Source organism: Colias philodice, chromosome 13 (genome assembly GCF_061535455.1).
Source record: "Colias philodice isolate Cphi_HAF_F1 chromosome 13, ilColPhil1 Martin Lab GWU primary, whole genome shotgun sequence".
In the NCBI taxonomy this organism is placed as follows: domain Eukaryota; kingdom Metazoa; phylum Arthropoda; class Insecta; order Lepidoptera; family Pieridae; genus Colias; species Colias philodice.
The window spans coordinates 5,251,081-5,276,593 of record NC_143098.1 but is presented as its reverse complement, the minus strand read 5'-3'; the positions used below and the strand labels follow the sequence as shown (position 1 = coordinate 5,276,593).

Sequence of the window (25,513 nt, the reverse complement as noted above, 5' to 3'; positions counted from 1 at the left end):
CGCTTCGGGATCAGCTCTACAATTAAATAAAAATTCTATTAAACGATAACAGTATTTCATTTAAATTAAAATGTCATCATATCCGACAAGAGAATTTTTCTGGACTTTTATAAGGAGGAGCGGTAATACAAGGCTTACAATCAAATTCAATGTTCCAAACTTCGTGATCTTCTTCGATGATCTGTAGAGATCTATAGAGATAAGATAATCGTAACAAGTTATTAAACATTAAGTAGTATCAAATCAATCTTTAGGTCTAATCTTTATATTTATCAAATGTAATTTTGGAATATTTATTGCTAAAATTACACCATTAGGAAATATTGCAAGAAGAACCGTAGATGAAGTTGAAATATACTTGCGAAAAGAAACGAATATATTTTTCACATATACTTATTTAATATTTAATTAAGTCACGTTCATATCACATGTTAAAACATAAAATTCTTTTGCAGCTCCTTTTTCAACAGCTTGGCTCCCGTATATAAATCATATTTGATCTTTGGATATCCATGCAGCAACTCTTGCCAATCGTGAAATCGAAGGAAGACAAAGTCTACCACCTAAATAAAAATAAATGAATATCTATCGTTACACGTAAGTATATGCAATGATGAAGTTTATACAAATTAATTCAAATCTTTATAATATTATTATCGAAGATATTTATAGGAATATTAAAGGTAATATTAAACAGAAAGTAAGAATACTGAGAAAAAAAAGTTGTTTACACTCCTCTATATACTAAAATTGGAAATTCAATTACAAAGTCATATATTAGATGATTTTAGGAGGAAAAACATATTTTATGAAACTTCATTAAAACAGTTCTCTTACCGTTCTTGAATAGTAGGAAAACTGGTAAGGCGTATTGGGAAACAGGCCCGGAATCAAGCCGAAATATCCATTTGTAGTTAACAATGAAAGCATCTTCTTTTCACCACTAAAACAATAATGTAAGTATATTTTCAAAGCTTTTTTGAAAAGTACCATGTTTTATATCATAAAGATAATAATTGGATCGTTTTTCTTTATGAGTCTTTACTAGTTAGACCGCAGATTTTACCTACCGGTCGAACCTCAGAGGCTTTAAAACTAATGCCCTAACTTAAATTGTATAAAGTGGGAGCTGACTTTCTCAAGTCAGTAAAATAAAAAAAGCACAATAGAATAAATCGTGAATTTTGATGAGTTGATATTTTTATAGAAAAATGATTCTTTAGCAAGAAATATTCGTTAGTAACCTTTAGTTGTATGCAATTTAACAAGTTCTTATTGAATATTCTATGCCACAGTTAAATCTTCCTAATGAAATAATTTCACATCTAGGACGAAGATTTTAAATACAACAAAATTGAAATTAGAAAAATGTTATAATTACCTTTTATCAGTATACCATTTTTCAACTTCTCCTTCATGTATAAAATACATACATGAAAATATGTCTCCTTCTTGAACTATGAATTTACCTTAAATAAATAGAGTACGATTATGAATTTATAATAAAGCCTCTATCACCAAAAATAATTTTATCTTAAAATGTGTTGTGTTTAATTGATTTATGCTAATAATTATTTCCCCAATTTATAAAATTCCTAGTAGTGGGAATTATTTATGCATTTAAAAGATCACTAATTGACATAGTGGAAAAATATTATGTCTTAATATAATAAAAAATAGCTTTTATTCTAAGCGAACATTCTATTATTTAGATTAGTTTATTTCTCAAGAATATAACTCAAATTAATCGAATAAAATAAAGATCATGATAAACCATTATACTTCAATTACCAGCCTATATTATAGGGAAATTTAGAAGCTCCAAGAAAGGTTTCGGTGTTTTAAACAGAACCCATTTTATTGAACCCAATATGTGTCTTGTAGGAAATGCGAGATGCCAATGCAGTCTCGTGATAAGCTGACTGGGAAAATGTAAAGGCGGTGTACGAAGAGACAAAAATATATGCAATAAAGTGTATGTAGCGTGATTTAAATTGGTCCTATTTCGGCTCTTTTGGACATTTTCGATTCTATCTATGAAAGATCTCATTGGAAAAGTTTTATTACTGAATATTTAGAATGTAAGGACTGACAAATGGTAAATCTATGTTATGAAGATTCACAAGTGCTTCTTGAAGAAGTCTAATTGAATAAATAAATGTCTGAGTTTGAGGTTGACAAAGATCCTTTGTTCGTCTTTGCTGTTCTTGAGAAATTTTACATTTGAAAATTAGAAACAAATAATTTAGTTTAAATCTGTAACTATGATGTATATTTTTTAACTCTTTAAAATTATATTTTGAGTTCTCATTTAGGTACTAGAAAAAAATGTAATGTTTGTGTTAAAAAATTATAAAATAGAAAAATACGCAAATGAAAACAAAAGATATTTATTTCTGACTAGCTTCCGCCCGCGACTCCGTCCGCGCGGATGTCAGTCTTCGCGTCTTCTACAGATTTATTATATTATGTATAATATATAGATTTATATTGATAAACCTAATAAATATTTTGCTAGCATTCTGATGCTTTATCGGTTGCACTGGATTTATCTCTTTTTTTCAATCGCTTGAATGATATAGGATGGGTCCTTGATGGGCATCGAATGCTGAAGTCTCGAATCAATCAATTCTGACAGTAGGCAATTTATGTAAAATCTTGATAATGGTCCATCATTTTATTTTGCCTAAACGTTACATACTTTTTTTATATATTCTATTTTTAACGAATGATTCACTCCAGTCCAAACAGCAAATAAGCAGACTTCTGCTTCTGCAACGTTTAGTTGTCCCTGAATTTGGAAAAAATAGTCATGATTCTTATCTATGACAAAAGTGTTATTTTTTGCATTGTATTTCAAATATTAAATTTTTTTTAACCGCATCTTCCGCATTCATGTCTTTTGCCGGAATTAGACATTTAACTTCTACTAGTCCCATTTTCCCTTTTTGATAAAAAAATTTACTTTATACACTCCCAAGTGTATAAAGTAAATTTTTTAGATATTTCTCGTTATACTTTTAAAAAGTTATTATTGTCATTTTGCTCATTAGGTAAAGTAATTTCGATATCAGTTTTAAGTTTTTTGATACCTGCAATAATAACGTCATAATCGCCTGCACATACTTATCGATTACACCCTGTATACAATCCACCATCCACATTCATAATGTTTTCCTGTCCTCCTCTCCTTTACGCTGTTCACCGATACATTTTAAATGAGTAAATCTGCTACCACTGAAGGATGTTTCATTGTGATCAGCAAATTTTCACCACTGTTGTCGATTATTTGTTTTTCATTTTTAATCAGCAATTGGGAATCATCAGTTTTGTTTTTTGCAGATTGGTGATGTACCCTAACAATACGTCGAAAAGGGAAAGCATCAACGAATTATCGTTTTCGTCCTCTTTTTTTATTCTTCGCGTCTCTGTTAATTCTGTTTGTTTAGTTCTCAACCCCACTGAATTTTGATGATGTGATGATAATCCATTCGTTTTAATATTGGTACTTAGAGTTGGTAGACTAAACTAGAAATGGTGGACAAAATTTGTCAGCGCGTCTGTAAGATCAGAATATAAAACCAACATCCTGTATTTAAGTTACAAAATTAATAATCAAACAACATGCCGCTACGTTGAAAATGACTAGAAGAAAAAATTAAAACACCTCGGATCAATTTTGGAGTAAACAAATCATTTTCCCCGTATGGGGATTTCCCCGGATGAACTTGGGAAGTTCAAGTTCTCAATACAAGTTTATATTATATTTCGTATTTCTCAAACGAAAAATAAACATTTTTGGAACTTCAAAAAAATTATATTATAAGAAAATTTATGAGCTTACTTTAGTTTTAAAGAAATATACATCCCTTTACTGACACCCCGTAAAATAAAGAAATTGTTGCCAATCACCTTTGCAATCTATTTGGTTTCATTAACTTTATGTTCGAAGATAATTTTTTTTCTAGTAGTTACACGCGTATTTTTTTCGTTTATTTTCCATATCGAAATCAAATGTTTAAAAATGCGAATATTTGCACAAAACTAAGATAAAAATAATCAATTAACAAAAATATTAAATTTAATGAAGTAGAGCAACTTTCACTTCGGTATGAAGGAAAATCGAGCGTAGAGCACACGTCATAACGCTCCGGCCCAAGGAGCGCGACTAAAGAAATTCGCTAGGATTTTTCCTTATTATTTTAAATATTTTTTTAATATTTAAAGAATTATCAAAATTCAAAAAAAAATTTTTTTAAAGGATTAATACTCATTGGTCTTCAACCAACTCGAATAAATTAATGGAAAAAATAACTTTTAGCAGTATTTATCAATCGATTTTGTGAGGCAAAAAATGGGAAATTTAATGAATTTATAACGTTCTAATTAAGAAAATCATAAGTTTTTCGGCAATTGTATTCAGCAGTTTTTAATAACGACTATATAAGGATAATAATGCGCTGATCAGATTGTGTAAATTGTAATCGGTTGCAACGTAGTGAGTGCACAAACTTAGCTCGAAATGATTTTGGGGGAAAGAGACTTATCTTGAAGGCCTGATTAAGGTAACATAAAGTAACTTTATAAATGTGAAAAAATTCACGCGCATTGCGTATATAACACTAATTGATAAACAAGAAAAAAAAAATCAGTTTATCATTTCATTAGCCGGGAAAAAATTGTCAAATAACTTGTTGAAAACGCAATTTTGCTAGACTGCAGCCTTAATCTTGATGTGTTAAGTTTATATTAATACGTGCATATATTATGTTTGTTTGCAACATAATATTATTATATAATTATATGTGTGCATTTATTTTTATGTATTTTATTATAATATTAATTTGTTTATGTATATTTGAGTAGGTATATATATTTTATGTATGTATGTATATATTTATTTATATATATAAATATGTTTATTTAATTTAGTTTAATATACTGTGCGTTATTGAATATTTTATTCTGTTTTTCTTGTTTGAGTTGCCTTGTTTTTGCTCACCCACATTTTGTTTTAATTATTTCCTTTACTGTAAAGGTTGCCTGGTAGAGATCGCTACCTAGCGATAAGGCCGCCCTTTGCTTTTTAAAATGTATTGTCTATATTGTTTTTTTTTTGTTTTTATGTCTATAGCAATAAAGGATTTTCATTTCATTTCATTTCATTTCATCATTACTAGAAAAAAAACTTACCAGGAAAAATAACGACCCTTTGCAGCTTAGTGACCAGTTGTCGTTTAAAATATTCGGGTAGCTCTCTAAATAGTGTGGGCATTTCCAAATGATGCATGTACAGAGCACTCAGCATGTCCTCTCGGAGGCATTGAGGGGCTTGCTGAGCTAATTCGGGAAGCCAGTTTCCTATAATAAGAAAATGATTAAACCAGATATGAACAATATGATTAAAGGTCCATGTGGTCAGGTTGTGCTACTGTATTATGCTATAGGAAAATAAAATAAATCAGAAACAAAACGTATAAAAATATGTTTCAACAAATTACGCTTCAAAAGGCAATTTTAGCAAAAGTGTAAAGCAGATCTGTGGTAAATATATTCTTACTCGAAATTAAAGCATTTGACTGTTGAAAATCTAAATCGTTTTTTGATCTGACTACAATACCTACTCTATCCAAGTAAATATTTACTACCGTAATGAACTGGTCATACCTCTTTGCCTCTCCCACAGCTGTTTAGTATAATTCTTCAGCGCGTCAAGCAAAACTGGACATAATCCCGTATGCTCCAAGTACAATACGAGACTCTCAACATCATAATCATATGTGTACAACTCTCGAAACTTCGTATACGTTGCACTTATTGCGATGCTCAATATCCAAATTTCGAAGGGATAGATGATTAGATTTATAAATACTTTGTAATAGATCTCCTCTAGAGTAATAGCAACGACCTAACAAGAGATAGAGTCATTAAGGAAGAATTGTTATGACGGCGTCATTATTAAACTGCGTTGCTTATTAACATTGAACAGATTAAAAATGAAGCCAATTATAGAATTTGTTTCGTCTATAAATTAATAATTAATAGAGAATTAATGTTAATAGTTATGATAACGTTGACACGTTATCAAAACCGTTTCTAGCAAACCTATTAAGGGTTAACACACTAAACTTACAACGTCGATTTCAGTATGCGTGTACAGGACCAAAATGTACGTCATGGCCACTATATAATCTGACGTCCAATTCCTTGGAACAATAAAACTGAATATCCAGGTCCCGTTAACGAAATAATCCTTTGTCATTCGTGCGCAACCTAAAATAATCCAGAACTGGAGAGAATAAAGTTAAAATCGCACAGCCACGGAAAATACTTGTACACATTAAAATTTAATTGAACCCGTCATTATTTATCTGCTTGATCATGTGGCCTTCACCACTACCCGTATAGGTACACAGTTAAGATACGGACAAAACTATTCATTCTTCTCAAGAAATTTTAATTTACCTAAACTGATATTATCCCTGGCTTTAAAGGAAATTCTGATTGTCTGAAATTTTGTTTATCAAGTAAAATGAAATTTTTAAATCATTTAGACTTTTATCCTGAACAAGCAGATAGTAATTACCTACATGAAACTACACTTCTCAGATTAATAACTCCAGAAATCAGTTAAACCAAATTTCCAACTGGTATACAAAATTCACCATTTAGTTCCAATTGAATCTTAATCCATCAAATAATTAATATATTAAAGGATACATCAATGCAATATTCAACGGATGTACATTGTACAGTAGACCCAAAAGTTTACCTCCCTGCCTGTCTCTTGGGTTCGCCCACTCGACGTAATCAATCGTTCGGTTTACATGTCGTGGCACTTCTTCTAGTTCTAGAGGGAACTTCTTGTCTAAAATTAGAAGATACAGTTTATATAATCATCATAAAATATACATATTTTATGTTATAAACTTACGTATAAATTAAAACAAGCTTAAGAGAAAAAATCATTTAGATATGGGTGCATTTAAATTATAGTGGTACTAAGGAAAATAAACTGTAGGTACATAATTTATAGGCCAGAATTTGGATGGAGGATTATTAATGATAGGCGTAATTTCCTTTCCATTTTCTTCTCTCAATTCATAAACCAAAAGAAAAGTTAGTATTACGAAGTTAAATCGTCACGTTTAAGGTTAAGCCACAATTTCAAATATTCCGTTAACAACAACCAAATATACCTTTGTTGGTAGACTAATAAAAACTTACGGTGGCACGCAACAGATATCCAACCACAGGTCATGCCGTGAATCGTTAAAAATACGATAACAAATTTTAACACTGCGGGCGCTACTTGACTCTAGAAATATATATTTTCCTTTTTAATAGTAGAATTACTAAAAGAAGTAACGTATTTGAACGAATTTTTTTAACCAGATTTTAAATATTTTGTAGTTCCAAATATATTTTTATACTTCCTGGCTTTTGTCAAAAACAAAAAATTTAATTTAATGGCTCAAAATCTTAAAAGATTAGTGAAACATACTCACCTTGAATCCTTTACAAAAATGAAGATGGAAATAATAAAATAACCTCAATCTCAACAATCTTGCAAATCTATAGTTCCAGTTTCCAGTTATATGAGTGAAAATCGGAAGAATTAAAGACAAAATATCGACATAATAACCCCATTTCTTGAACATTCTAAATTTAATAATTCTCTCCACACATCTATCATTCTCAATCTGGAGTTCCAACTAAAATCAAAATTTAGGCATATTAAAATATAAATCACTACCTTTACTCAAGCTAAAAGTACCAAAAAAATGACGTCTGAAATTTCTATATTTTGTAGTTAGATTTTGTTTCTAAGTACAGTAAAAATAGGCACCCGAATGAAAGAAACGTGTATTTTTGAATTAGATTTGATCCAATCAATCATCATCTATCATCATCTATGGAGTAGGTACTAACACAAAATTACAATAACATCAACCGTATACAAACCACTTACCGTATAGAATTCTGACACCAAATAAAAAGCAAACAAAACATCCAACACAAAAAGCATCCAATAGATATATCCCTCAACCTCTGGCATAGCATTTGCAAGAAGTACGATGAATGCAGATGCGAGTGGAAGGAATAGCCAACAGAAGCATAACCAACGAGCATACCAGGAGCTTGTCCTAGCTCGGAATGATTCTTTCATCCACTAAAAGTAAATCACGAAATTGCTAGAGATAAACTAAATCAATATTTTACTTGTCATATTGGAAGGTAAGGTGGTTTCAAACTTTCTAAATTTCTTTTTAAAACTGAATTTGATTCTCGTTATGATTAAACAATGCAAGAGAAATAGGCAAAGGAAAAGGTGAAAAAAAGATACAAATTATTTTAATCAACCGATCATATCATATCAGAGTTCAGAATGATTCTATTCAAAAAATTATAAGACCTACATATTAAGAGGAGATATCTGCATAATACTCTCTCATCTCTGAACTTATTTCAAATCATTGCCGCTCTAAAATTTTATCGCAAAATGTTAAACCAAAGGAAGTACTGAGGTTAGCTTTAAGTATCCGCTTACTGGAAGTTTTATAGTTTTACGTCCACGAAGTATATACGGAATGGTGTTATACGGAGTATCGACAACCGTCTTCTTTGCTGCCAAATAGTCGAATTTAGATTCTGGGTTGTTGAAAATTATTTCTCTTGTCTGGGAATAGATGTAAAATGTTAAACTGCATCTCAATATGAATTTGAAATTCGACTTCTTATCATACCATAATATGATCCTTCTTTGGGCATACTGAGTTACTTATATAATAATTAATAAATTATTGTAAGTTACATGTTATGATTGTGAAAATATATTAATCGTAATAATTATTGTAATTGAAAGGTATTGTTATATTACATTTACAACAAACAATAGATTTAATTGCCTTAAAGGGTGAAATAGTAAACAAGAGGGTAATCGAACACGAGTCAGAAGTAATCTAACCTCGTCCTCGATAATTTCCTGAAAGTCTTTAATAGGAATTTGCAATAAATCGGCGTAACCATCCGAAACAGCTGTAATCCGAACCGGCCTTGGCTTATTTCCATCTAACTGGCCGAAAATGGAGCCCTGGAATTTTGTATCTGACAGTAGGTATTCTGTACATAACGAAGTAACTAGTTTACTCTATCCTTAATGTTGTAAAATTTATTGTGTATATGAAATGCGATAGTTAATAATATCTATTTTTCTTAGCTGTTATAAACAATTTAAAATTGATTAACATAACTATACTTTAAGTATACCTATATTAAGAAGAGCTGGAACGTCAACACATTTACACATTGCACATGTTAGGCCGGGAGATACTGACACAAAATTTCGGGTCATTTGTAACAGGATTTCGGTTCTTAGTACGCAATGACAAAAAGAAAAATGATGGTCAGTGGGCGTTATTTTATTTTTTATTTATTTTATTGTTTTTTTAAATCAACGTATCGCGTCGGTATGGGGGGCTGTAAGTTACACCGGAAAAGTATGGCATGACACTACCGCCTACATCTTTTTTTTGGCTATCGGAAAATTCTAAAATTTTTGTGTTACAAATCGTTTGACTTTCGCTATTTATCCGACGAGTTCGACTAACGCCCACGCGACTAGTCCGCCGGTACCAGCGTTCTGACCATCATTTTTCTTTTTGTCATTGCGTAATAAGACCCCTGTAGAACCGCCATTCTGTTACAAATGACCCGAAATTTTGTGTCAGTATCTCCCGGCCTATGTGTAGCTTTTATTTTGCAATTGTTTATAAATACAGGGTGATGTGTGTAGTACGAATATCTAAAAATCTATGAAGAATTTTGTGATACAATAAATGAAAGAATTTGATTTTGAATAAGAAAACGTCCGTTATTTAAATCATTATCAAAATAACCATCCGTGTGTTGGGAGTGAGCGTACACGTGTTATTTGTTTTGTTTTTATGACCTGAAATTTAATTATTATTTGATAATTGAATGATAATAATTAATTCTTTTATCCAATTGATTATTATTAGAACAAATAATTAAGTTCATCAATTGATTTACTTTTAAATTATAATTTTACAGGTAAATTATGAGAGCTTTCATAATTATATTTGCATAGGTATATTTATCTACAACGCACCATTTTACAATTCAAGTCTAAAATGAAACTAGAGTCGCATTTATTTTTGAACATACTGTAAGTGAAATTGCATAAGTGTGAGTACTGTGAACATGCCAGCTTTCCTTAATTGACCGATAAGTATAATAATAGACTACAAGCCCGCATATGAAAAAAATATGGGTCAAATGAACCACCAGGGGTCATATCTAGAACGAAAGAAGAGCAAAAAATAATAAGATTCATCACTATGCCGTCACTTGTAAGCTGTCCAACTGAGTGCAGATAAGAATTGAAAAGTACAGGTAGACTCGGTAAATTTTGGTCATATATTTTTGTACGGCATTCTTAACCATCGATAGATCCATTAAAAATAATAAGAAACCGCTCAGTGCCGTACAAAAATGTTGGTCCACCAAGTCGGAATTTTTATTTAATTTCCGAGAGTTACCGGGGGTAAATTTGGTCATTTGACCATGTACGGCATCTGTGTCATACTATTGCTATACTGCTTTTAAGCCATTATTCCGCAACGCCGTACAAAAATAATGGGGACAAGGGGAAAAAATCGAGAGTTGCAATCCCCTCTCTTTCCCCACTCCAGGGGGTCATTTGACTAAGTTCGGCTTCGGTTCCAAAACATTATCTAGCACTCAAAAGTACTATTAAAAGCAATGCCGTCAAAAAATAATTGTTCTTTTAAATATATACCAATAATCATCTTAATTTCATCGAATTCTTGATATAAAGAGCTGTAAGGTCATTTGACCCTGTACGGGAACTTTTTTTTTAACATGATATTGTAAAATTCAATTGTTGTATAGTATTGCCGTTCAAAAGAAACCGTTCTAAAAAAAGTTATAGAGAAATGCAAAACCAGAAATTTTGTTAAAGTTTAAACATCGTAGATTAATGAAATATAATAGTTTTCTACACTTTATTCGTTGTTTTAAATAGTATTAACATAGATAAATTAGGAAAAAACGATGCCGTACATTTTTGTGCACCTTTTAGGCTGATGAAAGCGACGAAAGCTACAATTTTAAGGGTGCTTTATGGCCATTTGATACAGTACGGCATTAACATATTTTTACCCAACTACGGCAAAGTAAAAGGAGGGTTATGGTTTTGACAGGTCATGTATGTATGTTCATCTATTCCCTCGTAACTTCTAAACTACTTATCAGAATTCGACAAATGACATATCATTAGAAGCGTCTGAATTGTTCACTGGATAACCAGCGACCAGCTAGCTAAAGGCTATATGGGGTTTCACAAAATCTAATATGGTGCCCTCCCTCTTGCGGACAAAACATACAGAGTAAAAAAATAAAGTTAAGATAAATATGCCGTGTTTGGTATTATTTGAAAGCGCTTTACTTGTACATTTTGAATATGTATATATTACTAGCATTTGCTTGTGACTTTACCTGTATTCTTGGGCTGATTGCATATAATTCACATCTTTTCGTTCATAGCTTTTTTATTAGTTCATCAATTTAACGGAGTCCATTCCACTTGACTCCGACTTTCCAAGGTGATAATTAATCACCTCGAGCTTCTTAATATTAATGTATATTTATATTTTATTATCAAAATATAAAGCAAACATTTCGTTATATGGATTTTTTCTTTTTCAGATTTTTCCCCTTTGAACCAACGAAAATACGTACGGCACATGAAAAAATATTATCTATGCATAAAATACTTTAAAAATAAATTTATTAAGTGTTGTGTCAAATGACCCCCTGGAGTGGGGAAAGAGAGGGGATTACAACTCTCGATTTTTTCCCCTTGTCCCCATGATTTTTGTACGGCGTTGCAGAATAATGGATTAAAAGCAGTATAGCAATAGTATGACACAGATGCCGTACATGGTCAAATGACCAAATTTACCCCCGGTAACTCTCGGAAATTAAATAAAAATTCCGACTTGGTGGACCAACATTTTTGTACGGCACTGAGCGGTTTCTTATTATTTCTAATGGATCTATCGATGGTTAAGAATGCCGTACAAAAATATATGACCAAAATTTACCGAGTCTACCTGTACTTTTCAATTCTCATCTGCACTCAGTTGGACAGCTTACAAGTGACGGCATAGTGATGAATCTTATTATTTTTTGCTCTTCTTTCGTACTAGATATGTCCCGTGGTGGTTCATTTGACCCATATTTTTTTCATATGCGGGCTTGTAGTCTATAATAATAAAACCGTTAAATTAAAAATCATAGAAATTAATATCTTGATTCTTATCTTAATTATATATAATATTATCTAAATTTAAAATATTTTTCTAAAATAAATTAGAGATTTGGCTTTGTTAGACAAATATTTATCTCTTCCTTAAACATATAAATAAAGAATTACTTAGTGTATAAGTTAACATAAAAAATTGGACTAGACAAAAATTTTACCTGTGACAATTTTGCTAGGAACTGATTGTCTTGTTTTATGATGATACTTCCTCTATGTATAATATACACCCAGGGACTCAAGTCCATTTCGCGAATTATCGTCTGATCCGGCAAGAAGTACCATTGTACAGCCACACTAACTATTTGCCTTTGCAAATTCTCTCCACCACGTAATAATGTGTCCGCAGTTTCTATTGTACTAAAGTTTATTAGGATTAATAACTAAAAATATAGCAATTATTTTTTACACAAACCAATGGGAACCAAAGGGAATGTGACACACACACAAGGGACCAGCTTTCTAATAAAAAAAGAATCATCAAAATCAGTTCTACCAAATCAAAGAAAATGAGTTGAATTGAAAACCTTTTTCTTTTGTGAATTAAAATAATAAAATATAGACGAAATTAAATGTAAACGGGAAATACCAAAAGAATAGTTACTTTTTAAAGAAATAATAAGCCAAGTCTTGTCTGAATACAACACCGATGCGCTCATTCATGAGGTTTTGAATATTTATTCCTTTCGTTCTGAAATAATGAATTATTAATTTATTGATTTGTATCTTATTTTGTACGAAGAAGATTGTAGCGTGTGTTTTTTATTCTTTCGCGCAAAATATTGTCGGATTTAACGAAATTTGTTACCTACACATTATATACACACCGGCACAATTAGCGGAACAGAAAAAAAAGTGAGACTATGAGATAATAACGCATATATTTGACGAAAATGTAATTAGACACAAAATAACAAATTGATTAACATCTTTTAACAACGACTTTGAAAAGTCTTCGTTATTTTTTATTGAAAAATAAAGTAATTTGAAATAAGTGAAATTTTTAGATGATTATGAACCATCACAAAAAATAAAAAAGTAAGCATTAAAATGATTTAACAATAAAATTAAAGCAAAATTAATAACGAGTGTTTCCCCCTCTTGCTCTGATTACGGTTTCCATTCGTCTGGGCATGCTACAGATTGTGTTATCGATGATTTCTTGAGGCAACCGCTCCTACTCCTCAAGTAATGCGTTTCCAAGATCATTCAGATTGTTGGGGGGTGGCATTCTGGATTTAACCCTTCTTTTTATCAAGTCCCAAACATGCTCTATCGGATTCATAATGGAGGAATTTGCTGGCCTCTGCATCACGGGTATACCTACGTGGCTCAGATATGCCTGTACCGATTGTGCACTATGAGCACGAGCATTATATAGCATTAGAATAAAGTCGTCGCCAATAAATGGGGCAAATGGTACAACATGTTCTTCTAAAATGTCTCTGATGTATCGATCTGCTGTCATGGTCCCTCCTGTGACTATCACTAACTCCGTGCGAGCTCTCAAACACATCCCTCCCCAAACCATAATCGAGCCGTAACCATAAGCCACTGTGTGTTCAAAATTAGACTGTATGTGGAGTTCTCCTTTGCGTCTCCATATTCGCTGTCTCCCATCGATCTATTTTAAAAGAACTCTGCACACATCAGTAAAGAGAACCTGCTGCCATTAGTTCAAATCCCAGACGATGTTCTCGCGCATCGGTTTCTGTTCCGCTAATTGTGCCGGTGTGTGTAGTCTGGATTATCACATATACAATTAAGTAGAAGGCTACTTCGCGCGTGAAGCCATGGGCTCTACTTAAATTATCACAAACAAACTAAGCTATTAAATAAATAAGTGATGAAGAGAAATATAAAATGTCTTACCTGAACCACCAATATCGAAAATGAGCGATAGCACCGTCAATTATTTTCTTTTCAACTCTTTCCGCTTGTAGGAATCTTCGTAATTGACTAACTGCGTGTTGGAAAATCGTGTTGCCACGAAAGTTTAATACGAGTAGAGTCAGGGAGTAGCACATAACATACCTGAAAGTTTCAAATAAATTAAATAATATTTTGCAATAGTATTTTCTGATTGGAGCACTTCTTTATAAACGGATCTTTTCTTTATAAATTGACGCTTATTCGGCATTCATAAGCGCAACTAGCAGGAAAAAGAAATAGTGATAGAACTATGTTTTATACTGTGGTACTCGTTAATGACAAACATAATACCTCTTAGTTATGGCAAAACAAACTTTAGAAAAAACCAAACAACTATAATAAATTGTACAAAAGCGCCCAGAGTACTAAATAATCTAATTATGGTGACAATTCTCTTCACATTTAGTTACGAACATTTATCCTTCTCTAAAATATGAGGGGTTAACATCACAGGAAGGAAATGTTAAGGGTGGAAGGAATTGTACCTCCGGTTCCACTTTCCTGACCGACAAAAACAGGCATAAATATTGCTAATATATTTAAATATAAGTATTGTAAAGTGGTTATTGTGAGTTTATGTATAACTAGCATTCGCAGGCGGTTTTGTTCACATGCACTTCTCATTATATTTATGATATAGAAATACATAGTTATTTGTATAATCTTTACTTATTAAGTAAGTTTAAACGATTGTTGTTTGTTAGGATTGTTGTTAAGAAATATATCTACACTCGACTAATGAAATTAATAGGTACAATATTTTTGCTACGTAGGGCATAATAATATAGTGAAATGCTGAAATCTATTCAACATAAATCTGTTTTTTTTTTTTTAATATGGCGATGACTTTTAAAACATTAGACAGATTAATTAATCTAGCTTTCACATCATAAAATATATTATATACAAAAATAAGTTATCCTGATATAAAAAATAGAGAGCAAAAAAATTAAAACGTAGCTTAATAATTGTGCAAACCTTAATCTCGCTACCACTTAAATAAGAAATACAGAATTAAACATTTGAAAAATCCTTACCAGAACATTACACCAAGAACACATAAAACGATTCCCATTCCGAGATATTCACGGTCTATGCGAAATTTGCCAACGTTGAATCTCATGAGACCACCCTGAGCGAGATTAAAGCTTTCCGCATATACCTTTATATTAAGAAATACGAAAACATTTTAATTTTAAATATTAAGACAATTTACAAGGGTCTTATTATCCGTGAAAGAAACTGGAAATTATTTCGTTATCTCAAACTTTCAAGAGCAATTAATTAACAGTGTAAAGTTTAACTTGTTTGGGAAAAAGCATATTTTCTTGGGTTTTATAAAATTGTGATCTTCGACAGGAAATTGTTAAAGATATTATCAATTTATTTGTTGAACGAAATGAAGCATAAAATTAATGAAGAACGTGTGCTAAGGGTTTCACGTGGCACGTATACGCACGTCTTACGTTAGACGGTAGTTAAATATTATTACGAAAACAAAACAAACAAGAGAAGGCCCAATCTAAAATAATATATGCTTATTTTTACTCAACTCTAAGGGTCCCCGCGCACTAGGCAGCCTGGCTGCGCAGCCAGGCTGCGGCAGCCAGAATATATGCGCAGCCAGTTATAACAGCCAATCAACGACTAGTCTAGATCCGTCCGTCGAACAATATGGACGTGGAAGAACTTATTGCTTACCTATCTCGTAAAAAACGCAAAATAAAGAAAAGATACTGGATTCATCCTCTTTTTCTAGAAAGACACTCAAAAGGCTTATCCCAAACCTATTTCAAAGATATTCGCGCATTCCATTTCCACGGCTTTCAATTTCCCGAATAAATTTCTCTGTATCGAAAGTCATCTTATCAAAGTTCGGAACGCAAAATACGTCTGGCTGCTACAACTAGTGCGCGGAGACTGACCGCAGCCACATACATTCGCCTACACACGTTCTGGCTGCGCGCAGCCAGCTGGCTGCCGTGCATATAGGCGCGTTCCATTGGCTGCCGCAGCCGAGATTTCGTGGCTGCCTAGTGCGTGGGCTCCCATACAACGTCATATGTTTGACTGGCTGCCGCAGCCTGGCTGCCGCAGCCTGGCTGCCTAGTGCGCGGGGGGCCTAAACGTTTACCTAGAACATAACTATGCTGAAAATTAGGATTAATAACATTTCTGATATTCATTTTCTGAAAACACTATGCTATTGCTTTCCATTATTATAGAATAGTTAAGAGATTTAAAAAAAATACCACATGTAACTGATGAATAGTCGGATGTTCGTCAAGCTTTAGATAGCTTGGTAGCCAGCAGTGCTTCCTGCTTGTCATATTTTGCAAGTTACCTTCACTATCCCAATTGAAAAAAATACATCTACTCACAAAATAATGACTCGTTCCAAGTAACACTAGTATTGTCATTACTTGTAACTTTAATATCTAAAACATTGACAGACAATTTTTTTTTATATTTAGATTTTATTCATATAATATCTTCATTAAAGTGTATTCTACAAACCATATACAACGCATTGTTCCTATGCGGCAAATCAGCTAAATAATTGAAATATCCCAAAATGAGGTACATTAGAGCAAATTTCGCCGTTGTGTTGATCAAAGCTTCCTCATTGCCGTCGATTTGTCTCGATAATATAATATTGATGAGTGGGTGTAAGGGAACACAACCAATCACATCGAGAATGAAACCCCGACTAATGTAATGTTTGAGTCGTTTACTTAAATCGGTAATGAGCAAACCCCTTCCGTCATAGTAGGCCAGCTACAAGATAAAATTATGAGGAAAAACAGGAATAAGATTGATTTGTAATTTGGCTCTATAAGCTTTATAATTACACTTGAAATTATGTATGTAAAAAATCTTCAAAACTCTATTAAACACTAGAAAATAGCTCGATGACATAATCAAACTAGGTATGTATATTAAAATGGTATTTAAGCAAAACGGATTGAAAGAAAAATTATTATATAGAATGTAGACTTTACAAGGCATTTTATGAATATATCCACATAGCCAATGAAATCACAAACGTCGCCTATTGTTTTTAAAGGCTTCCTAATGCATGCTCCGCTTCCTCCTGAAGAGAACATAAGAATATAATATCTATGTATCTACATGTACATAAAGTATATTATGAAAAATGTATTTTCTAAATTAATAAATTCTACCTTGCAACGACGTGACCACGATTGCAAGGATAGCAATCATGACTCTAAAAATCATCCAAATCTGAATAAACCTGAAATTATAAGTACCTTTTACTTTTACAAAAATATTCAATAACAAATATTTAATGTCCACAATAATAATATAACGTCCAATATTATGAGAACCGCAATCCGCCAACCCGCACTTGGACAGCGTGGTGGATTATGGCCTGTACCCTCATAGGAGGCCCGTGTCTCAGCAGTGGGAACGTATATGGGCTGATAATGATGATGATTATGAGAATCCTACCGAACTTACCTTGAACTTGGATCAAACCACCAATGACTAAAATTATACAATTTTAAACGAGACTTCGATTTCTGTTGTATTCCGTGTGGTCGCTTTACGGAACTAACAGAAAAGCGTGATCTCTTGCGATCCTAAAACGAAAACCATATCACACAATATGTACTGCAAATTAATAAAAAATTGATTGCATCACGATATTAAATTTCATTACATGTTTAAATTTTTTAATATGATCCCCTAACATTTTATCGTATGTGGGTCCAAATTTCTCTAAACACATCTCGAAGTGAATTACTTCGTTGGGAAAGTGTTTTAGAATGTTAAAAAAATCTCGAACTTTCACATACAAGACCTAGAAAGAAATTTTATTATGAAGAAAATAATTTTTGCATCATTGTCAGACATTAAATTATTCTTTAATACTTACCTCACATTCAGTATAAGCATACACAGTCCTTAGGCTTGGCTTACCCAAGAAAACTGCACATGTTGAAACGAATTCTCCAGGATTGTAAGTTCTTTGATGTAAATCACCGTGAAGATCATGATACTCTGATAGGATATAGCCCTAAAACAATAATTGATTAATAGTCAGTGTTACATTTTTGGTTAATCGTAAAATACAAAAAATGGCATAAAAATTAATATCCTACTTGCACAACCCATGTCAACGTTTTCGTATGAACTCCAAATACTGACAATGTACAATTCTTCGGTAACATTAAGAATTTCGCTTTGTACGCTAATTCTCTTATTAATGAATGATCCGCAAATGCAAATGCACATGATTCCTTTATTATTTTTTCAGCAACTTCTCCGTGTAGTTTCCAAAATATATCGTACGGTTCATTCTTTAATAAATTTGGATGCAAAACATCCATTCCGTTAAAGTACTTCCAATGGCAATTTAAATATTTATTTAGCCGTGATATTAGGCCAGGATGAATTTTAAAATGTCGATAGTGGTCCTTGATATTGTCCACAAAGTACTGATAGTTAAGAATTTCTCTGTATTTCAAGTAAAACATAGCTACTAAATCAGTCTTTCCATTGATATAAAACAAGAAAGATAAATAAGTAACAATTGTTATGATATAAGTATCCATTAAAGTTTGAGGTGAGCATTCGTAAAATATAAATTCTAACAACCAAGCCAAAACTATATCAAAAGGATGGATTTTTTCCAATTGGCATTCACTTCTTGGAACGGACACGTCACAAAAAAATTCGCCAAAAAAATACGGCGTGCTCAGTAATGGATATGCACGATCGATCATAAATAAAAAATAAGCAGATATATAAAAAAAGGAGACGATAATAAGCCCAATTTTTATATTGACGTGAAGAAAAGGATCGTTGTGAAAGTCCCATTTTGAAAACAATATGTAAATTTTAATTAATCTATTAAATTGAAGAGGTTTATACAGTTGCGGAAAACCACTTATAACTGCAAAAGTTTCTATCCAAACAGAAGACAACACGTCTAATATAAATTTCACAGTTTTACAACGTGCAAATATAACAATCGTATAATTATCGCCTATATTTTCCTGGTCCTCCATCGCTGTGAGAACCGTTACGCAAATATCGCACGCGTAAATAAGATTAGTCCAAAACTGAAAGAACTCAAACCATATAGGTGCTGCGGAAGTCGAAAGATATGGTGGATAAAATATTAGAACCATAACCACTGTGATTACAACTACTCTATGCCATGCCAAAGTGAAACATGAGTTCGGAACAAAAATCCAGGGAAACCTTGTATAAATAAAAGAAGACTTAGTTAACAGCTGTTTTTCACTAGAAAGCACGAGTTGACCAATATATTTAGAACAATGATAAACATTATCTTCCGCTGGCATCTGGCATCGGAAAACATCTCTTCGAGTGTAAAATGTTTTAGATTTACGAACGATATCTGAGATCTCCCACCAGCGCTTTTTTACCCAAGCAAGCCCCTCATCTTCCGATCTATCTAAACCTCTTACGTGTTGTTTACAAGTGTATAAAGTTTTTGCATGCCTGATCCTTTCCATAGCTTGACTTAAAATTAGTTTACGATCTACAGGATGTTTATGAAGAGAATTCAAAATATCAACCCGTGTTATATACAAAACTTCGCAGTACGTGATACACTGGGCGATTACTTTTCGTTTTTGTGGCGGAACGTAAAAACTTATATCCCCTATTAGAGTCCCACTTGTTAAAGTTATCAACGGCGTTACGCCATCATCACTGGAAATTAATTGCAATTTACCAGATTTAATGTAGTAAAGATGAGTATTACAATTAGGGCCAGCGAAAAATTTTTCACCCGGTAGCTTAAAATCCATGCGAATAGTTTCACATAACCAACGCTTGTAGGGGGAAGATGTTTTTCGAAACGTAGGACTGTGATAAAATACTGGCCAAACTAAATCCTGTCGAATTTCGAGTCTTAGATATCGAGGTATTTCTGAAATAACTTCTGGAGTACTCGTTATTCCACTTCTTTTCTTCCACATTAAGCAATAAAACTGTTTTACATCAATATGAGCTTTTGGAGAAATATTCCTCCTTCTAGTTTCTTCAATAATTTTCTGAACTTTCCGATAAAACGAACCCATACGCCGGAATTTAAGCATCGATTCGGCAACCATTTTTGGAATAATTACAAACGTTATAAAAATGTAGCCAACAATCATCAATAAATTCGTAAAAATGTATTCTTTTACAGTCGAAGGTTTAGTGTCATCAATTTGATCGTTCATGAAAAATGTTAAAATATATGAGTAGGCGTATACATACATAGAATACGCTATATCGGTTTCCTTTAACTGAAAATATTATAAAGTGTTATTATTTTTTGAGAGATGAGTAGCCATAATTTATGATTTAAATATTCCGGTTTACCTTAGGATAAACGAATTTCCGCCAATCGTAAATTCCAACATCGCATTTTTTGCAGAATCCAAGAAAAGTTAAAAGCAAAAAGAAGCACGTGAGACCGTTGATAGCTACGATAAAAACTATTGTATATCCAACAATAATTTGCCATGGCTTATGCGAACTTAATATAGAAAAATAGTCTGCTATTCTGTAAATACTAAAAAAATACTTAAAACTGTAGAACTTACAAAAAATATGCAAATACAGCACGGTACAACAAACACACACTGACAAAGACAAACATCCTATGAACATTAATTAAAATAGCACGAGATGTGAATAAATAAATAAAAAATACTTCTTAGATATAGGTAGATACTACATGGAAGACCCAGCAAGAAGATTATCTCACTTACATTACAATTTCTGTAAAAGCATAAATGTTAGGGGAGAATTGTATCCCCGCACATGGGACGTCTCGCAGAAGACTAAAGAACGGTATCAAAGATATTATATCTAATAATATCAAAAAACCTGACTTGGGCAAGTATTCTCTTCTTAGTGCCTCTTCGGTTATTTGCCTAAAATATGTAAATTATATTATTAATAGAACTATCGCTTCTAGTTGAATTGATCGCCAATACCGATCTTATTGGAACTTTCTAGATTCACAATCAACATTGGCATTGCTCAGTAGAAAAAATGACAATGTGATAAGAAAATGGGCACCCACATACATGCCTTTGCCTATTTGTTTTAGAAATATAGACGTAATTTATATAGTGAATTGTACATTTTAATAGCTTCTTTGAAAATCATCTTAATGAAATAATTATAAAGCTATACTTAATTATTTCATAATGATGACTTTCGATGATTGCATTATAGGGATTTCGATTGTCAAGAAATCTGAACAAATAAATAGATATTTATTATGGGTTAAAATAATAATAAAACATCTCGTAAGATATTAAATACCTGTGTAGAATATGTAATAAAGTATCAATGCTGTAGATAGGATCACATAGATACAAATAAGCGCTTTTCAAGAGTATTAAACTGGTGTCATAGTCCAATGTATCCCAACAATATACTATCGGATATACAGCTTGAATCGGACCCTGGAATAAACAACCTAAATTATATCCTTTACAGAAATGCTTAAGCTTCTTAGGACGAACTTATTAAAATATAACTGCTTTCCGAATTGGTGGTAAATGTTAAAATTAATATGTAATGACGTTTTAAAAGTGCCTCTAGAAGAAGTCTAATTGAATAAATAAATGTTTGAGTTTGAGTATGAGTTCATATTGCATTTTGACTTCTATGCCTATACATACATATTTATTTTTAAGTATAGGTGAGGTGATTTTATTACTTACTAAATATGTAGTTACAAACAAAATATAATAGATTCGTAGGTACAATTTAATTTACTAATTCCTACATACCAAAACAGTCTTTATAATAACAACAACCAAGACGATGGCTTTGAAAGTTGGATTGAAAGGCAGAAACAATAAATTGCTCCAACGTATATTTTGATCCTCATTCAGTTCTTCGTCTTCGTCATCTTCGTAATGATTCGATGGTAACATTTTTACAGACATTATCACGAATTTACGCGTATTCAGAATAAAAAATACAATTCATGTCATCCTGTGATGTCATCAATATTGTGATTATAGTTTTGGCATTCATTGATAGTTTTTTTTTATAATTACATAACCACAGATAATAATTAACAAAATATTTATTTTTATATCACAGAGAATAATAGAAAAATTAAAAAGTTGTATTTGATTTAAAAATTATAGGTAAACCAGAATCTGATGGCAATTAGGGAAATCAAAATTTTGAGTGTGCAACCCTAGGGAAAATGGACTGAACGATCTTGATACTGCTTATTTTTTATTTTGTTATCAATAAAATTAGTCACATTACATAAGTGGACAATACTCTACTTTATAATGAGATATCCACTTAATATTATGTAGGTACATACTTACATGGACATATAATATACATATTACTTTTATTTAGGTAATACATATTATTATTTACACATACCTATATTTGTATATTCATTATCGTTATGCCATTTGAAAGTATGGATGTAATGATAATGCAGATCAAATCTAGATTGCTTATAATTTTTTTATAAAATAAAATAAAACTAATATGTATGTTTATTTTCGTAAGTATTATCAGATAGTTCAGATACACACATTATAAAATTGACTTGGACAGCTTGGACTTGACGAATAGCCATATTGGAAACTCCTGTAATAAGTTTTCATAAAATTATATTGTAAACAACAAACAATATTATAGTTACCTACACATAATATTTTTAATTTAAAGTATCAAAACGAGTAAGTCCAATTTACCAATAAAATATTCAAAATTGAAAATTGTGATGTGTTTGACCCTTCTTCATCGAATGTTTTTCTATACACATTTTAAACAACACCTCTTGCTTGTGATCGCAGCGGCTTTTTCGACATTTTCGAAGATTTTTTAGACAAAATCCTTAAAATTATTCATCAATTACAAAGATGACAAATAATTTGACAACCAATTTGATGGTTGTCAAATAAAGTTGCCACATGAAAATCCTTTATTTATTAAATATAAATATGCCATCAGATTCTGGTAGACCTATAACACAGGAAATTTTTGTCTCTAATCTCTAATTTATTTATTGAATCAGCAATTCATCTATAAAGTTTCATCTATAAAGAGTAAATATCAACAGTGATATTAATTACTCAATCAGAGCAAAAACTTTATATTATACCCCACAAAAAACAAAGCTTGTAATTTTTTGGCTAAATTTTAAAGACTTTTTTAAACCAAAAGATATCGTTAAAATGTAAAACAATTAGGCGAAAATTCAAAGTAATTTAAGACTTCAGATAGAAACCAAAACAGGAAAAATGTTAATTAAGTTCCTTTCATCGAGTTGAAAAAGCAGTGTTTTTCCCTTTTGTCTTCCACTCGCGATGGCTTTGAGAAAAATGAAACTCAACTCTTAAAGGGCTTGCCGTAATGATCGAAATTATATTTTCTTAAAGATTTTTCATTACTTATAAAATACCTACCACCTATAAAAAAATTATATAATTTTTAACAATCTTTGAAAAAAATATTATTTACATTTTTAGTTTAAGAAGATTGGAAACCTTTACAGCGCAGATAAACCGTGCCTACTCACTGCCTACTATTTGGCTTTATTAAAAATATGAAATTTTATTAAAAATATTAATTATACGATCTCAGAACAGCTGAAACTGAAACTCTGCCGTTCAACGAAATTGAATACCAACACTTTTGTTATACTCACTTCCAATATTAATTTATAACTGTCGCGCATAATTATTTAATCAAATAATATTAATTATTATTGTCGCCGCTTTTATTTCAATTTTAGCCTTTATTCAAACACAATAATATTATGTTGAAAGGTATTAATTACATAATATTATTTATTCTGCCTCAATCTACTTGGTGTAACGTTTTTTTGTCGTTTTTTAATAAAGATCGAAAATTACTTATATGATCGGGTATAACAATAACTCTTTCTATAAATCGCTAATGAGGCGATAACTGCATACAATATTAGGTATACCTTATACCGTAGGTATACGTTTATATTTCGATCTATTTACCCAAATAATAATATACATTGGTAACATGTCTAGAATGGCCTGCGGAATACCCAACAGTCCGGCTCGCAATGCCATTTAATTAAGATAATGCGTGCTTGGCTTTTGATGGCCACGTCAGGGTGAGGGAAATTGGATTCCTTTTTAATCTCGACGCTTGTCATGTAACGTGATGTTAAATATTTGCACAAGTTATTACGTGAATTCGGTTCAATTCGTTTTGAATTTACGTGTTTAGAACACTTTGTGTCTGTGTTGATTGGTTAAGTTAAGTTTGTAATGACTAATGACTATACAGAGCTTTCCATGAATTTATTTGTCGGGCCGATTTTTCAATGCTTGGATAAAACTTATCCGTCCAATAAAGTATTACACGATAATATTAAAATGTCACTCAAACTGTCAAATACGGGCAATTAGAATACGTTTTTAAAATGGTAGTTTTATACATTATTCGACGAATAAGTTTTACCCGCACATTGAAAAATCGGCCCTAATCCTATTAGTTTCAAATAAGGTTTCAAAAGAAAATTACCTGTAATTGTCAAATGTTTATGTAAAAGAACGAATTGTGTGGGTAATATGATGAGTGTAATAAAAAGCTCTAAAAGCTATATTTCTAGTTTTTATTTAAATCATTTAAAATTGAAACCGTCAAGTACCTATCGTTACCGTTTTGCCTCTAAATACAAGTAGGTACAATAAATAACAATTGGACATCATTTACTTCAAATAGCAAACTATAGAGACAATGGCTATCGGATCATTGTGTTTAATGTTACAATTTCAATACAGTATTTATACGGCTCATCTAGTCTCGAATGTTGAAATGAAACTATTTTATTGGATTAAACTGCAGATTCCACCATTCCCCAAAGCTCTCCTATAAAACGTTATTATAACTTCGGATAAATCGGACTAAAATACCAGTATAGGTAATCGAGAGAATTTATATTAGGTATCGTTATTGTTATATGGGAAGTTAGTGTATCAATAAATAAAAAAAATACAATACCTACTTACCAATTCGTAATTATGACGAGCCTTCTGGAAATACGCTGCTCTTTTGTTTTGAAACCTCTTTCTCGCAATGAATTAAAACGCTCCTATTATTAACTTAAATCATCTTAAAACTCGTCTATTCTAGTTACAATAGAATGAGAGGATTTGCTGATGCCACGGGAAATAAATTGGAAGCCGATTT

At 31.7% G+C, this 25,513-nt stretch overlaps 1 protein-coding gene across 1 annotated transcript; it reads right to left on the bottom strand.

The window, feature by feature from the left end:
* Positions 1-394: 394 nt before the first annotated feature.
* On the bottom strand, positions 395-22,282 carry LOC149483364 (uncharacterized). The gene is made up of 25 exons (XM_089702908.1): positions 22,093-22,282; positions 21,620-21,762; positions 21,058-21,222; positions 20,666-20,858; positions 18,427-20,589; positions 18,201-18,341; positions 17,967-18,125; positions 16,817-17,077; positions 16,552-16,737; positions 15,337-15,461; positions 14,240-14,401; positions 12,972-13,058; positions 12,529-12,727; positions 8,969-9,094; positions 8,525-8,680; positions 7,973-8,173; positions 7,509-7,715; positions 7,228-7,318; positions 6,773-6,868; positions 6,134-6,273; positions 5,668-5,908; positions 5,194-5,361; positions 1,382-1,469; positions 838-943; positions 395-563 (listed from the first exon to the last, which is right to left on the bottom strand). Exons 1-25 carry the CDS (start codon positions 22,249-22,251, stop codon positions 432-434), a joined length of 5,895 nt encoding a protein of 1,964 aa, XP_089559034.1. The 5' UTR covers positions 22,252-22,282; the 3' UTR covers positions 395-431.
* Between the last annotated feature and the right edge of the window lie 3,231 nt (positions 22,283-25,513).

Bases quoted from the DNA above. Each gene is read 5' to 3' on its own strand.
- LOC149483364 (XM_089702908.1), bottom strand. From the start codon at position 22,251: ATGTCTGTAAAAATGTTACCATCGAATCATTACGAAGATGACGAAGAC. The intron at 12,728-12,971 runs GTAACTATTCTT...AATAAACTTTAG, and splicing joins GCTTATTATTTCTTTAAAAA to TACAATAGAAACTGCGGACA. The intron at 1,470-5,193 runs GTAAGTTTTTTT...TATTTATTTAAG, and splicing joins AAGGGTCGTTATTTTTCCTG to GTAAATTCATAGTTCAAGAA.